Raw genomic sequence first — 17,964 nt, 5'->3', positions numbered from 1 at the left:
ATGACACTGAAACACTTCCATATTTTTCAGAAGTCAGCATCCTATTACATTTTTAAAGCTCCTATTGCTCAATCAAATGCAGCTGTTCTCTTTACAAGGCAGCAAACCTGTCCCCTACATTCTAACAATCTCCCCATTTCCTCTCCCACCTTCCCCCAAAGCTCCATCCAGAACAGCTCACTCACCAACAGCACCCAGGAATACCAGATCTCCCAAACAGAAAGAGGTTTTTCAGCTTCTTTAAGTGGAACAACTCCAATAAATCACCCAGTGTCTTAAAACGGGCATTACAAACACTAGCCCTGCTTCTGCCATGACTGCTGCCTTCTTCCTGGCTCAGAGGTGCCTCCAATGCTGCAACTGGACCATAGCAGCCTGGTCCCAAAAAGGCCTCCTCTCCTCCCCAGGCCTTTTAGCCCCTAGGAAGGGCTGTTAGCAGTAAAAGAACAACACAGCTGACAAAACCCCACTTCAGGTGGCTATTTGCAACCTCAGCACTGTTCACATAAAATGAAGGAGTCCACAATCACGGGGGTGGTCCAGTTCCAGGTGTGCCATTTGGAGGCCTTTATCACCATGTAACTGCCCCAAACAGCAGGCGTGGCTATAAAAAGCAAGAGCATCCTGACTGCTTAGTAGGTAATACCCAAAATTATCCCTGCTTTTGAATAAATGATGACTGCAGGCCTTCCTTACACCTTTTATCCTTTCACAGACAAAGTCTGGCCAGAAATGCCATCAGCTCAGAGGAGAATCACTTCAGATCTGTCCAGAGCTGTTCTGCACACTGAGTGTGATTAGCACTACAGCAGCTTCTAGGGGGGTTCTGATTTCTGGTTTACCAATCCTCATTATTAGAGGATGCAACAAACTTCACATGGGAATATATGAATCATCATATATATATTCTACAAACTAAAAGTGCAATCCAGATGTTGCTTCCAGAAGAATACAAGAATACTCTATGTACCATGACAGCTCTTGTGCACTTCTTAAACACCTAAGAAAATGTTACCATTCCATGACATGCAATACAGGCAGGCAGTGACCCAGGCCAAGGCTCATGGAACATGATTTTTCTCCCTTTATTCTTACTGGACAATTCTATGGTGTGTGATGTAGCACAGTCTGCCTGCTTGAAAGGCCTCTTCAGCCTTCTGCAAAGTTTCTCCATATTTTATTTCTCCATCCTTTATTTCCCACACAGGTCCCAGTTCTCTCAGAACTTCATGCTTCTTAGTGTGCAGATTGAAGCTGAGGCTGTTTTTGTAAGGCTGCTCAACTCAGGAAGGCTGCTTTCCCCTCTGAAATGGCCAATTAACACTGGCTTAGGCCTCTTCTTTAATGAAGTACAACACTTGACCAGTCTTTAATAACGGTGTGCACAAAAAGGAGTTCTTAAGGCAACAGGATGCATCAAATTTTATCAACAGGATCAAAATCAACTTTGAACTCCTGGGAGAAAATCCTAACTGTATTTTGATATCTAAACATTCTCATTTTTCCCACTAAAATATTTTGATATGTCAAAATGTAGATAGTGCTGGTGAAAAGCCAGTAACATTTGTTGACATTCTTAACATAGTGTCACATTTTATCTCATAACAAAAAAAATCATCAGAAATGTTTTGTTAAGGATGTTTTTTCTACAGTAGCTGTCAGATAAACACACTGAAAAAAGTTTATTTACATGAAACTTTGGGATATGAAATGGGCCTGACTTCTGTCATTCACACCATTTTCTGTTTTGAACATCTGGGAGCCTGCTGCTGCAACTTTATAAAAAGGGAAGGATGCTGAGTCAAGCAAAGCTCTGCAAAGCCAAGCAGACCAGTTTCTAAACATGAACAGATGTAGTTACTGCATTACAGCAACATATACCAATGCTAAAGCAATGTATAAACCCATGGTCTCTTTAAAGAGAGTAGCAGCTCAATGCTAACTTGACTGGGAACAAGATTGAATGGAAGCCCTGACAGCATTCAGCAAGTAGCCAAGCAGTGTGCCAGTAGGTCCAAATCTGTCTTTAGCTGAGTAGAAGAAATCAGGAGTATAAAAGGTTGTGTATTTCTGTCCTGTTCTCCCAGCACATTCTTTGTATTACAATTCTAAATTTGCCAACACCCAATAACAGAAAAATGTAAATTTAGATGCAGTGAAAGCAGGTTCTAGGTTCAGATTCTCTTAATATAATGACAACTCTGAACTGATACACATTGAAAAAGATCAGTATGGAACTATCTCAAAGATGAGCTGTTAGGACTAAACTACTGAATTAGTCCAACTTCCTAAAAACTAGAATATCTGCCAAGGGATAAAGCAGGAGGTGACTTTTAAGATTAAATTAGCCCCTAAAGAAGTCAGCAGAGAAGCACACCTCTCCCAGAAAAGGACACAAGGCAGGATCCCTTTTTGAACCTGCTACAAAATGTGTGTTTGCAAGACCCAAATCAATGGATTTGCTGACAGCACCAGAACAGTCCAAAGTGCCTGAGTTGAGAACTCTTCACCTTTCAAAGTTATTTTTGAATTTTACTATTTATTGTGCTAGACAGCTGACTGGAATTTTTAGAGTATGCAATTCAGATTGTAGGAGGCATTTAAAGAGATGATTTTACAAGAGTGAAATATATTCAAATCAGAGAATTACGATTCACTGAAAACCATTATTTGTATCAAATAATTCTGATGCATAACAGGCTTTTTTCATGGTCATTTGCTCACAGAAGCTAATGATGCAGGAAAACTGTTCCCTGTTAATGACCACTTCAGCCACACTCACACTTGGTCATCCCAACACTTGTGGTTGGAAGACTGAAGGCTGTGCAGGCCAATGGCAATTGTAAGCACCTGAACTGTATCCAAGAGCCAATTTCTGACACAACACAACTCTGTAGAATCCTACACTCTCCCCTCTTTGATAAGAATCAGAAGTACAAAGAACCTTTAGAACATAATTCTTTAATGTAGGGTTTTTTGGTGGCGTCTGAGAGGAAAAATCACTCAGATGTGTAGCTGTTTTTCAAGAAAAATGTTAGACCATATTGAGATAGATGATAGTATTGATTTCAATTCCAAAGCATAATTTCATATCCTGATGGAAAATGTTTCTGTACTATAGAAATCTTATTCCTGCTCCAAACTGAACACCATCGCATATCCTGAAAAGAAACAAAAAATAAACAACCTAAGTGACAGAGAAGGTCCTGATGAAATGAAATTATCCCTACCCTCAATTTCCCAAATTTTTCCATCTTTTTACAGTCACGAGTCCAATTTTAGCTAACAAAGGGGTTTTTTTTAAATAAATGCTTTGCCAATCTGTCATTCATAGAAAGTGTTTTGATTTGCAAAATAAAGCCCATAATCTTAAAATTTCTATTATTCACTTGTATGAATGACAAGTACGAAATAGAGGATGTCACATAGTATTCACAGGCAAGAACAAGCCCCCTGAAGCTTTTCCATTACATACTATATTTGTTTGATGTAGGATAATTTGTTTATAACAAATTAATTTATTCTCCCTTTATCTAGAGTTAAATTTGTTTTCATTGTTCAAGCAAAGACATTAAGCTCAGTATTTATCCAATCATTTCATTTTGGAAGGCTTAAGAAAATCCTGTGAGCTGTTTGATCATTTCCCCTCAAGAAATAAAACCTGCTACACAGCTATTCATACATTTCAACAGCTGATCTCAAGTTCAATGAACTTTGAAACTTGGAATACAAATTCTTAAACCACAAAGTACTCTTAAACCAACACGAATATAGCCAGCTGAATCATCTCTAAACTGGTATAAAATAAACAAGCCTAAAAGGCAGCAGTTCTCTCTGCCAAAACCAGACATAAGTGCAATAAACTTTAAAACCAGTTAGTAGCATGAAAGAAAAGGGTGTAAAAAACAAACCTATCACCAGACTGTACTCCCATGGGGAAACAGTAGTTAAGTTCTAATCTAGCAATGTTTCCGAGTCGGAGCACGATGCCGGCACCATAGGACCATCGAATACACTCTGCCAGCTTCTGCAGGTGAGCTCTGGGACCATCACCTGAAAGCAAATGATCAGGAGAACAAGAATCAAAGTAGACTGTCAAGGTGGTCAAAGGCTAAATTGAATTTCAGAGCTACAAGACAGACCACTCGGAGCACGTCCTGCAGATTCAGAATGGATTTACTGCCCACAACTCCCATAAATGCCACCTTGGACTCAAACGACAGAATTTAACAATTCTAGGTGGATTGCTGGTTGATCTTCATGTCTCTCCATAGGGTACCTACTTGCATCAATCTGGAAATGACTACTGAAGACTTGGGTCTCTGTTAGTTATGAAGTTGATTTGTCTGCTTTTCAATTCTGCATGAAGTGTCCATCAAGCAAGGCAGACATCAAATATCACTATATCCCCAAATTGATTTAACTGATACCGAAAAATTGTACCTTAATACACTGAAATATAAATTGACAAAAGTTGGGGATGGAAGACACACACACACACACAAATATCACATCAGTTACTGCACCCTCATCTATGCTCTAATGCCACCACTTTTTATTTAGCTCATCTTAGAAAACATTAAAATCCCACTAGAACAACATCTTCCAATTTCTTTGCAGAATGGTGTAAGACAGCGGGTGTTAATCACTTACCACCTGGTCTGCAATTAACCTATTCACAGATTCTACTGTTACCATTCTAACTCTCTTTCCTACAGGTTGTGCTAGAATTTATGTAGAGAGCTAAAAAAAACCAACTAGCAATCTCTCAAATATACAACTTAATAACAGCAGCTTTTTGACAGGCACCGAAACATACAGGGTAAACAAACTGCTTCTCAATAAACAGACACAGAAGAGCTTTCCTTCTTACTGCTTTTATCTAGAGAGAAAAGCAGGTTTTGTTACATACATTTCTCTTGAATCTTACCATAGTTGAGATTGCAGAGGTTTCCAGCATTGAGGAAGAAATGTGTTCGGAAAAGGTCTCCAAACCCTCCCCGGCCTGGCCGGAAAGGGAGAGGGGTGTAGAGATGCAACCCTCCAGCCCAGTAGGCTTCACCTCCCAAGTAATCACCTAGTTAGGGAACATGGAAATGTTGGAATACAAATGTTTACTGGGAAAGATATTCAAAGAATAAATCCTTCAGTTATTTTATATTGCATGCTACCTCTTTTTCAGCTCTTGCTTCTACCTTTCTCTAACCTGACTACTATCAAGTAAAAAGAGTACCATACAATTCTTTCAACCTAAGTGAATAGCCCTTTTTTCTTCTCTTCCTCACTAGAACAGCCTGAAACATACACCTACTTGTGGTTCATCAGAGACTGCCTCGTGAACATCTTTGAAATACTTGCCTTAGTTTTAAAACTAAGATTTTAGATTTAGGGAAATAGGTTTTTAGATTTAGAGAAATAGATACTATTGAACAGTAAGCTTTCAAATATATTGAATACAGAATCTATTGATAACAGCAAGTTAGTAGCACAGTAAGGAACAGAACTCAGGAAGGTCCTGACCCTCAAAATGCTTTTGATCAGATTACCTTTCCCCTAAACTACCTGAACATACGCTGTATCTAATAGAGATGTCATGTGACTGTTGCTATAACCATCTTTTGAGAATTTCTTCAGCTTGAAAGCTGAATTAGTAAGCTTACTAATTAAAGTGACATACAGGAAGCAAGCAACTCTGAACACACACTTGTTTTTCAGAACTAGCTGATGGCTTAACTAAGAACACTGTGGCTTTCTTCCTTTGAGAACTAATACCAAAGACGTAACATCCCTCAGACTAAAGGGCAGAATAAGTGCAATATTTTTTAAGCCATACAAAGCATAAGGGCAGAATCTGATTCTCTGTTACACACTAATATTTACAGTCTTGTTAGAGGAGTAGGATTTAAAAGTTTCACACCTTCATTCTGAGGTCCAATGCTGTACATACTGAACCCACGCACGCTTGTTGGTCCGCCAAGGTAAAACCTAGTGAATACAGTAACATTGAATGTAATGCTTCACTTGAAGGACAGATTTGAAAACATCTAGCTGTACTTCTAACATTGCTTTTCAGAGTTACAGGCAACTTTGTAACAGGCTCAATTAAGTTTATTTAAAATTCTGATGCATTTGGCCAAAAAACCCCACATCAGAATAAGTGGAAGAATTAAAAATAAAAATCACTCCTCCATCACTTATGAAGATCAGACCCAAAGGTTCCTCAGCATTGAAGAATCAGGATACTGTCTGATTCTGTCTGTCGTAATCATTTTGAGAGAAGTACTGTAGTTAAGATCTATGACATGTGGAGCTGACACTTCACAGTTACTGTAAGAAAATTTAAGTCGAAATGGTTCTGCTAGTGATCTTCAAACAAGTGTGAGAGAGCAAAACTGCCTAAAAAAGCCCACTTAGTTACACTGTGGCTTTACATCTAAAAACACCTACAGTGTTCTCTATGTCTGATAGAAAGTTTTGCAGATGGCAAAGACCATTTTGCAACCAAAAATATTGGCAAGCAGAGCCACTACACAGCAAACTATAAATTTATACTACCCTCATATGAAAATCAAACCCAGAATGAGCAGTAACATGCAATTAAAACTAACTAGAAACTTACTTTATCACTACTGCTGCTTCCTTCTGCTAGAGAGTTTGCTTTACACATTACCTAGGCTGACTGGAAAAAAAATATTAAGGAACATTAAAAATACTTGCCTATCAGCTATACTGGATGGTTTGTCGCCAATAGGCACTAGCATTCCACCCCAAAGCGATGCTGAAAAAACCTTTGAAGAGAAAAATAAGTGTTTTATTAATATTTCCCTAAAAACAGTATTAGTAAAACTTCATTGTTGGGACACTTCCATTAGTCTGACAGAAAGTGACAGATAATCACAGTGTATGCATGGATACCACCCCATCATTAACAGCATTTTTGGGAAACTCTTGAACACTGCTGCCCTCTTGCTTTCATGCTGTGCTACCTCTTGAAAAAGTCAACATCCGTTTGAACCTAGTGCTGCTTTCAGAAGAGCTAAAAGAAACTATTTTCTTATGGATTCTCAGGTATTGAAATAAGATAACACTGCTGACATAAGGAAGTCCTGACAATTGTAAACTCATAGAATGTGAAGTCCAGCAAATAGCTACCAAAAATGTACAATTATTACCTGTCTGTAAATTAGCCTTATAATTAGACGTAACCCTCTTTTGCCACTCTATACTGACATCAAACATGCATACATCATTACTGCTTATCTATACAGTAGTTCTTGGGAGCTATAAATACATGTAAAACATTTGCCTGCTACCTGTTTGCCAAGCAGAAAAACAACTGCCAGACAGTGAGATCTCTTGTCAGTATCTAGGCTAAAGGTGTTGGACAATCACTTTCACAGCACACTCCTGCTATCTGCCCTGCCAGCCCCCAGCTGCCTCCCCTGCCATTATCACAGGGTACATGTCTGTGTGGTTACACAATACATGGCAGGTGCAACAGTCAGTTTTTCATGAGTCTATGCCTGTAACCAATGGGTTACATACAATGATGTACACTGTGTTATTTGCACCAAGTAACCTAGGAATAAAAGCATGAAATAGCAGACAGGTCCCTACAGCACCAGTCCATCAGTACCTGGACTACACAAGTACTTTTTCAGTTGCACTGTTGGCACAATGCTAACATTCTCCCAGTCTCCTAGAACTTCTTTGATATTCCAGTCATCCCCAAAAAAGCTATCTAGAGGCAGAGATATACTCAATGCTTTTTTGTTTTGGTTTGGTGGGTTTTGTTAGTATATAGGAATATTTCTAGTATGCAATTCAACTCTTCTTTAACTAAGCAGAAAAACACCTATTTCTACCTCATATTATCTCTGTGCTGCAAAAGATGCCCTGAAACTTAAGACCTCCAAGTTCTCATAAGAAGCCAGAGTACATTAAACGTGAGCTTGAAGCAGAATTATCCAGTGTCACTTCTTAAGGAAATAGAGTTGGTACACACAAAAAATACTCTGCCAACCAAACCAAGACTTCTCGGTGATGATGATACAGGAACTTGCTTCAAAACAGCAGTTACTCCAAACCAAAGTACAAAGGTAAACAGCACACTATCTGGGATTTGCTTTGCCAACAGGGTGGCAGACTGGGATCTCATAAAATGGTCATACTACCATGTGTCTTTCTTAAATTGTTCTTTGTGCACAAATATGAAGAGTTTAATATGTTGTAGTGAAATCAGCCTTCCCATTCTTGCTCAACCATTTTGCAGACAAAAAATAATATGCTGTGATAAATAGCATATCAATAATGCTATGATATGCATAGCAAAAAATAATGCTATGATACCAAAATTGGTATTCATATATTCATATTTTACAATGACAAAAGAAAACTAAGCCAAGGTGAGTCAGAATATTCGTAACCTAGTGAAAGAGACAGAACAAAGGCTGTAGTTTTTTAAAAAAACAAAAATCACAAAGAACAGATATGCCCAGCATTACTCCTGAAAGGAAAAGCATTCATACAGTTAACTGTGGGACAAATCCTTCTTTCCCAACTTCTTTCCCCATTTCTCAAGTGTGACTATGCATGACAGGAATGTCAAAGTAAAAATAAAGAGTGTTAAACTTCAAAAAAACCACAACAAAACCACACAAAAAAACAAATCAAGATCTCTACATCACCCATCTTTCATTTCCTCAGATTAATTACTAAAATATCTTTTAAAAAATTACCGAATCCCAGAGAAGTTGCTTATTCAACTGAAATTCAAAATCTTCTTTTAGAAAGCTCACATCTCCACCTGCATAGCCAGCCAGCTCCTGCAAAGACATAGGTTTATGGAAGTTGTAACAGGTACTACATGTTTCTTCCCCCTAAAAGTTCATCATGTCTGCATCAGCCTAAGCAGTGTTTTCTGTACAAGAAATACAGATCTACTACATGGAGAGACAAAAAAACACACATGACCCTCAGAACAATGAGCAGCATCTAACCAGGCTATTGCTTTCTAAACCATTTTTTAAATAACAGCAAAACAGAAGGAGCTGGAAAATTCAGCACCTGAAATCAAACCTCTTGATGTATTCACCCAGGACCTGAGAAGATTTCATCTGTACTAAAGAAGGGCTGAAGACCAAGACAGCCAGTTGCATTACACCAGTGCCAGCTGAATATAACAAGTGTCTGAATCAGCGCTAGAGGCAGCAGTTAACAAATCATATGTTAACTAAACCCTGAGTTATAACCACCCTTCTCACTCAGAACACTTCACTGCTGCCTACAGGAACAGGAGCACTTCTAGTTCCAATGCCATTTCAAAGCAATCTGCTTCTAAAGCATTGCAGAAGTTAATGGTCCTGAAGTATTAACCCCTACAGCAGAAAAAACAGCTTTTCTAAAAGTTCTGAAAGCAACAAGAGTGAAAACCACTTTCTGTGCCAAAATGATACCTGCCTTTGAGAGTTATTTTTACCCAGTCTTTCATTTTTAATTCTAAGACTTACAAACTTAGTCAGCAGCAAGAGGACCACAGTCTGGTAGTCTTACATTACAGTGTTAGAAAACAAGGACTATTAGCTACTGTAAATTTAGAGTGAATATCATCAGGGATAATGTGTCTCAGCTAATCAGTAATTTCATGCTAATGGCAAGGTAAAATGTCCATGCTGTTTGAGAAATGAACAAATGTACACAAATGTACACAACTGAAAACTTGCCACTGTAGAAAAGGTTTCATGCTTTTAAAAGGCACACACAATAAAGATAAGAAGTGAATACTGGTCATCACTGTATCCTAGTCAATTTAGGATTGATTTCTAACTTCAGATATTTTTAACATGAACATCAATTAGATACATTAAGACTTACTGAAATACACTTACTGATAAAATCTAAGCATAGCATAACAGATTTAATACTACCTGATTAATTTTCAGCAAAGCACCTCGCCTTGGCAAGATCGAGGAGTTCCGGGAATCAATTACCATGGCATGCTGAAAAGAATCACACAATTATTTTTAGGTTAACATATCTATTGCATACCACAGTGTGCCACTATTATTTTCCTTCACAAACTGTGCAAACAGTGGATGAAAATCACACCTCCAGCTAAGACTACTGTAGCTTTATGGATTTGGGGACAGTGTACCTACAAGGCTAACGTAAATTTTGTATTTAGAGGCCACATAAAATGCATACATTTCCATCTTTTGGCATGGTACACACCAAAAATAAAGCAGCAACAATGCCCAAGCATATATCACCAGTTTTGTGACAGTAACCTGCAAAAAGTTTATCTCCTACAATTAAAGGTGACAAATGACCAAAAACTGCTATAGGAAATAATATTTAGAAAGGGCACGGTAACTGCAGGATTATGAAATTTACTGATCAAATCTTCTACAAAACAAGACAATTCTGCAAAAAGAAAGGGCAGGTGACAGGGATGAAGCCCTGCAGGAAGAACAAGCCAGTCTAGGCAACACTCAAAAATGCTACAACACTCAACTACCACACTGTGGTTTTTCTCTTTGGACCTCCTGGACAACTCTTTGTGATTGACCAAACACAGAAAAAGATGTCTGAAGTTAAAAACGCTACCTACTAAGACAAAAAGCTCCTTTGTTATAATTCATAACTATTAGATGACTCAAAATAATATTTTTATTACAAATATCAGGGAAAAGCCTTACAGAGAGAGAAGACTTAAGAGAGTGTCCACTTTCTTCTCGAACAGAAAAGGATGCTGTTCTAGCAAGGCAGCCAAGCTCTCTCCACACACCCTCCCACTTCAGTGTGTGATTGGTCTTCCAGATTGGAAACTACAAATAAAGAATTGAGTAAGACATAATATTACTTTGCTAATAATACTTTTATTATTAAAATAAACATTTCCCCAAAAAAATCTTTCTGTACAGTTTTTTTTATAGGAGTCTATGCTTTTCCTTTGCAAACTTCCTGGATCAGAGAGAAACCCTTTTACATTTCAGAGCAATGTTCTTCCTGCTGCAGCCAGGAGAATTGCTCCAAGTAGGTGCACACTACTTAATCCATCCCAAATGAAAAATATCTTGAATTGCACTGATACAGTGAGCTAGGCAACCAGCTGCCTCTCTGAAATGATACTTTAAACATTAAACGTTTGCAGAAAAACACACTGGTATTTTTATGTTGATATGAATTCAATGTAAATGAAGCATGTGTTCCACAAACGCTTGTGCTACACTTACATTAAATTCTGTTGATATTCCTCTATCAGTTTCACGAAGAGAGCTCCAAGGGAACTGTCCAGTGACTTTATACAAGTTAACTGAAAAACTAAAACACAGCATTAATGGTGGGTTTCAAAGGGAAACTAGTTAAGTGGGTAGAGTTTCAAATTATCACAAAAACTTAAAACAGCTCTGCTACATTTTTAACAGACCCTCAGGAAAGGAATACATTTAATTATTACTCAATGAAAGATCTTATTAATTGCTTTATATTCTTTCACTCAAAAAAAAAAGAGGCACTCAAAAATGTATCACTTACTTTCTTTCAAAGCTTCCAGGCTGTGGTTTGAAGAATGACAGGCCATATGAAGTCTCCTTTGTTCCATAGGAGAACTGGAAGGTTACCTTTTCTGCACGCCCAAAGAGATTTGGGAACTTGAGCCCAAGCACCTACAGAAAATTGAATTAAAAAAAAAATAAAACCCCTCACAACATTTCACATACTTTGCAGTCATGCATTTTAATCGTATGCTGAAGACAAGCATATCTACCCTGACAATTAGAAATGAAGACATTAAAACCAGTTTTAACTCAATGTGTTTTTCTTTTAAGTTAGATTTGTCTTTGTACTGGCAGCAAAAGCCACCACAGTAGCACAAGTTACAGTTAATCATTCAATTTTTATTGCTTTCCAGTAGCTGCTGACTTAGTTTGCATTCTCACTGTATCACCAGTACTGTTATTATTTCAAGCAACATCTCCCAGCCAGTCTCAAAGCCCAGCAGAGTAAGTCTTTGGCATAATAAGCAGCTGCGCTGCAAGTGCAGAATTTGTAGCTGATGATCTGGAAAACTACTTGTCAAGTTGGGTTCATTGGAACCACAGCAAAAAGCTAATGGAAAATTATCAATAGAGAGCAACTTTCCTGTATTTTTATTTGAGGAATAAGTTACTTTTGCAATCAGTCCTGACAGCAGTACAACATGCCATTACAATCTTCCAGAAACTAGTTAAGCACTTTTGCCTGTTCTGACACAAATTTCTTGTATCCTTTGGCAGCTCCTGGCCTTCTGGCAGACAAGATGGAGCAGGTTTCCTCCAAGCACAGACATTACCATGGCTGTTTTATTACTGTGCGTTCTATTTTAAAAGAATGTAGAAAAGCTACCAAACCCTGATTGCCTTTGTCTAACAGCTATTGGAAGCCAATCAGTCACTTGAACCTTGTGGTCATGGCTAATATGCAATTACCCAACTAACCAGAAAGGGCTATTAGTATGAAATAATACATTCATAGACTTCTGATGAATTTAAGGGATTAGAATACATGTAAAATCTATTCAACTCTTAAGGAAACATCATCTCTGCTGCCAACACCAACGTATACAAGTCATGCTTTTATATAACCCAAACATTTTACTTCAATGTAACAAATTAAATCAAATAGAAGGAGAAGCTGAGCACTAAAGGAGCAACCAAAGGAGCTTTCAGACTATTTTCTAATGCACTAGAACCAACAAGCAGGATTCCCCACTGGTTTCATTCAGGCAGCAACACCCTGGACAGTCCTCAGCAGCAGAGAACTCACTGAGCTCCTATTCTCCTTGCATTTGCAAAACACCAGCACCTGAGTCATGCAGCATCTTAGCCAGGTTAAAAATACCCCTAAGAAGAAAAGGATGAGTCCCTTGATCTGGCTTATCTACCAGCCCCAGGCACAGCTGCACTGTGCACATGAGAAGGTGGAATGGGTGCAGGAATGAGCACCTGGAAGCCTGATTTACTTACACCAGGTCTTCCATTAAAAGCACATTAACAGTACAACAGTGCAGCTGTTAGTTTTTGTGTCAGTTCATAAGTATTTTTCACACAAGGTTTTAACCTGATGCATCCTTAACTGAATCAAATGGAAATGAGTTCTGCAGTTTACTCGGGTTTGAAAAAACCTTGTCTTTTGCAGCCCAGAATAACTGGTACTGGTCTAAACCAGTGAAAACTCAGGACAATTTCTAAATCTAACATGAAGCATTTTGACTGAGGAGAAAAACCTTTTTAATAGAACTCAAGGAAACTAAATGTCAAACACTCCTTACTAATCTATCCAGTGGATAAAGCGGCTTAAATACTACCAAGACATAATTTAAGTAATTTTAAGAATTAAAAAATTAACATATGGAGTTGGAGGCTTCAGTATTCCTCCCTAGCTCAAAATAGGCTTTTTCTGAATGAAAGCCTGACTAATACAAAGACTCTTTAAAGACAGAGGCCTTGCCAAAGCCTTAGTAAAGCTGGATCAAGAAAAATAATTTGGCTTGGCTCAAGCCCTCACTTATTTAATCACCAATTTCCTTCCTAGGTTTGAGACATGAAAGTAAGAGCAGTAACAAAAGGAGTTAAGAACTATTTTAAATAATCCATACCATACTGCCTTCATTATTGCCAACCATAGTGTTATAGCTTCCAGTTAGTCGTCTCAATTCTGTTACCTCAAAGGTTACATCTAAACCATTTGGAAGGGCATCATCTCCTACATAAACAAACAAAGAAACATGTGTTATCTCTAAAGAGCTATCTAGAAAAATGCAGACAGATTACTTGAATTATTTGAAAAGTGGCTGAAATAAATTATAATAAAAACCTACATTATAAAAAAAAACAGCTTGAGAAAAAGATGCTTGGATGAGTGCAGAATCTGATTCAATTCTAGCATGACTGGCTTTAACCATCAACATGTTAGTTTAATTATGAAATAGTAACATTTCTTCATTACCTCTCCACTAAAGACAAATGGGTACACAAATTCTTACATTAGAATCAACAGAAATGGGAGGGGTACAGATGTGACAAGAACACTTTCAATAGGGCAGAGCTACCAGTACTCTGTGATTAAGCACTGAACAACAGAATCCACCCAGACCCCTCAGGGCTCTGGCTCCAGCAGCTGTTCCATAACCCAGCTGTCAAGAGGACCTAATTCTGCTGGAAGCAAATGGAACAGCATCCCATCACCAGCCAACTGTGGGACTGCACTGTGTTTTCTTCTCAATAACACAACTTTCCTCTGCTGAAGAGAATGGCAACGAGTTTGAAAAGCAGCCACAAGTCCAGGAATACCAACTGAGCCTGACTGGGAAACATGCATACTCAGCTTGTTCATACATACTGCTACAACTGCTAGTATTTCCTTAAGCACCACAGATGTGCTGGTGTAATGTCAGTTATGTGATGAGTAACACATGGATATAAAGGTCACATTTTCGAGCTTTTCTTTAAGTGCTCCTCTGAAACTTTGGATTAAGGGATGTGTATTGTAATTATTTTAGTGCTGGAAATTCACTCAATTTTGCATGTATACAAGTAATATTTATATACACATACACATAGACATGCAAATACATCTTTTTTGTAAGGATAATGGATGTAGACATATGTGTGTATATATACATATATCACACGTACAGGTACATCTAAAATACATGAAGGTATAAGGAGAGATTAAGTTATATACACAAATAGTGTCCAACTTATTACACAGGGAAATACACATTGTAGGCATGCATGTGTCTTTGTGTGCACATGAGAAAAAAATGTCAGGATTACCAAGGCAATACATACCTTGACAGGTATCAATCAGAACCTCTACCTGTCTGAAGATTCCCAGACGAAGCAACTTTTCACGAGCTTCATGTGATTTTCTCATCACCTACAGGATTGGATAAATTGCTCAGTCTTTCAGTTTACCTCAAAATAACTAAGATAAAATTCTTGAAACACATCTTAGTCATACAATATTCACGTATTTTGTATACCAAGATACCTTCAAAAAAGATCACAACCACTTTAACACTTGAATCTGTAAAGAAATAAATGAAATCCAGAGCATCTGGCTCATTCCTACCTCTTGTTCATTTGCAACCTAATTGTTATAATACTGTAATCTATTATCCAAATAGGTTTCAGTACTTAAAAAATTATACCGCTCTTTACAGTGCCCACACTTCTGGGGAAAAAGAAACAACAAACCAACACCCTAATCTGTTTAAATTTAGAACCAATCTACAGTTCTAAGCACCAGCTGTACTCCAGAAGGAATCACTACCTAAAAGTGCAAGGACATGGACACTAAGTCACACTCTGATCCACTGTGGAGCCTGGCATCAGTTACCTGTGCTGAGATCCTGTAATTTATCTTCAGGAAATTAACTGAAAGTGTCACCTACATAGTAACAATTTCTCATGTGGGCAGAGTGAAGCTTAACAAATAACCAGGTGCTGTTTGCCCTCTCACATCTTTGAGCTGAATACAGCAGAAAATACCCTATCTGCCAGTATCTCATATTTGTTTGACTTCCATTTCACAAGATCAGAATCATCACAAAACCTGATGAAATTGCCCCATGTCTGAAGGCAGAAGCTCAATACAGAAAAAAAATAAGGACAATTGTCACCTGAATATTTAAACAGCAGGTCTGACATTCACTGGAGTACTTACATCAATAAGATTTTTAGCCTTGAAAACATCAGCGATTTCATAGATGATAATGTCATCTTTGGTCCTTCCAAGTCCATCAAAGTGCACATGCTGAACCACCACCTACACAGAATAGATGTTTGAACACAAATACTGAATTTGCATCTAATAATGAGCACAAAAATCATCAATGCAGAAAAAAACTGTCATTGTCCAAGTGAAAAACCCTGAAAACTCCTAGGCTAACTACTGCTCACCTACACCATCAGACATCAGTGCCATCTACAACCTGGTCAGTTGTTCCCTTAACATGAAAATTAAAGAAAAACAGAACTCTAATACCAAAACCAATATCAGCTGTAGCAGGAGAGGCAGTACCAGACTGTAGCTCCTGGCATTTCAGTCCTAACTGTTGGATGGACAAAGAAGTCACTGCAGAGGTGACACTAAGATACTAAGACGCACGAGACAAAACATGTAGTTAGTCGTACTTAGCTATTTCTTGTATCACCTACACATAAGCAAAGAGTTAAAAGAAAATAAAAATAAGCCTACAAGACATAAATCTTTAAATCCTAATTACTGCTACTACCACTGGATCATTGGAGTTTCAAATGCATCTTCAGCTAACTCACATTATTTGTAGATTTTCTTAAAAACATTCATCTTGTTATGTTATCATCTGAGGTAACTTGATCTTAAAAATCACAGCACACTCCAGGTTAGCTGGTACAAGTTATTGCATTTCCCTTAGTTTTCCAGTGTATTATAATTTTAGGTGTATGTGTGAAAAAAAAAATAATCTCCAAACTTTTTCATATGTAATACAACAGCAGAATAAGCAACCTGGCATTACTGCAAGTGACTTGAAAAAGCCCTATCAGAATATGTACATAGTGACCAAAATGAAAACCAAAGGTCACTATTAAGCTTCCAGAGAGGATGACTCTCAAGCATAAGGGAAAGGAAAATACTAATAAAAACTAAGATAACACATGGTATCTCATCCCTCTAGCATGTCTAAACACATCATGAGCCAAGCCAGACATGGTTTTACACGTGAAATATTAAAAAAACAAGTTACCAGCCTCTGCTGAATTTATATAACTCATGTGGTAGCAATTTAATCTGGCTGATGCTGCACTCCAGCAGATTAAGGACAGTTGCTTGGTTTGCTCCTAAGCAGGGCTGCAGAAGCAGTAATCTCTTACAAGAGAGAAGAGGAAGCAGCAGCTGGGAACAGGTCTGTTAGCTCAGAGCTGAATTTTAATAACAACTCCTGTGGTAAGAAAAAAAAGAACAGGAACTAGACAACAACAGATTAAATTCACAGGACTAAATTTCATTCTTTCACATCTCAAATCCTAGTTTAGAAAGTCCTCTTAGGAAAACCAAGCAACTGTGCAAAACATTTATCCTCAGAAAAAAATCCATCAGGATGTTGTTCAGGTACTTACATCTTTGTTTTCGAGAATTTCCTGCTTGGCTTCAGGTTCAACTTCAACCAGTTCAGCTTCCTCTCCCAAGCCACCAAGCTCTGGCCCACCCATTGGAAGAGGCTCCAAACTCTGAAACCACACAAGAAAGCTGCATGCAATAGGGAACACAGTTTGTGATTTACACCTTTAGCCAAGGAAAAAAACCCTACGGTTCTTGACACTGTGTTCTCTCAGGTTACAAGGGAAAAAAGGCAAAAGAGAAGAATTAAAATTAGGGGAATTACCCACACACTTGTTACCTACCTGCTTGTTAATGAAAGCTGGATAGCTTCCATGGCAAATCATTTATCAAAAATACTCTGCACTCTTCCAAAAATAAACTTATTTTTAAGGCATGCTTTCTGTGTTAAAGAGGAATTCTATCCTCAGAAAAAAAAGAATTGAAAAAATCAGGGTGTCACTACTTAGTTTGGGTTTTTGTGGGGGAGTGAAAGAGCAAAGCAAGTTGCTTTCAGTATGCTGCTTTGCTTTGTGTCTGTTGATGTGCTTTTCTATTTTCATATTGCTTTTTAAAGGATCCTTCCAAGGAATACTCAAGAAACTCTGGCCCTCTCCAGCAGAGGCAAACATTTTAATCCAACTGGTTTCCAGCACAGCATGGCTTTATTTGCTATAACTGAAAGAGTCCTAAAAGAAGACTTATCAATAGATAATGGGTTCCAGCATGAGCAAATACAGGGTTACTTGCAAAAGCAGAGGTCAAGATTGGATAGCTCAGTAAATCTACTTTTAGTCTTAAGTCACTAATACAGCACTTGTATTATTTAAGGCTAGCTGT

At 37.9% G+C, this 17,964-nt stretch overlaps 1 protein-coding gene across 1 annotated transcript; it reads right to left on the bottom strand.

The window, feature by feature from the left end:
• Positions 1-3,115: 3,115 nt before the first annotated feature.
• On the bottom strand, positions 3,116-17,249 carry SAMM50 (SAMM50 sorting and assembly machinery component). Its single transcript, XM_010004769.1, has 14 exons — positions 17,145-17,249; positions 15,709-15,810; positions 14,832-14,919; positions 13,637-13,743; positions 11,536-11,666; positions 11,235-11,322; positions 10,698-10,826; positions 9,927-9,998; positions 8,739-8,825; positions 6,718-6,788; positions 5,918-5,985; positions 4,931-5,077; positions 3,912-4,053; positions 3,116-3,161 (listed from the first exon to the last, which is right to left on the bottom strand). The coding sequence occupies exons 1-14, from the start codon at positions 17,235-17,237 to the stop codon at positions 3,116-3,118; spliced, it is 1,371 nt and encodes a 456-aa protein (XP_010003071.1). The 5' UTR covers positions 17,238-17,249.
• Between the last annotated feature and the right edge of the window lie 715 nt (positions 17,250-17,964).

This window comes from Chaetura pelagica, unplaced genomic scaffold (genome assembly GCF_000747805.2).
Source record: "Chaetura pelagica isolate M959 unplaced genomic scaffold, ChaPel_1.0 scaffold479, whole genome shotgun sequence".
NCBI lineage: Eukaryota > Metazoa > Chordata > Aves > Apodiformes > Apodidae > Chaetura > Chaetura pelagica.
Note: the sequence above shows the minus strand (reverse complement) of the source record. Positions and strands in the feature narration are given on the sequence as shown.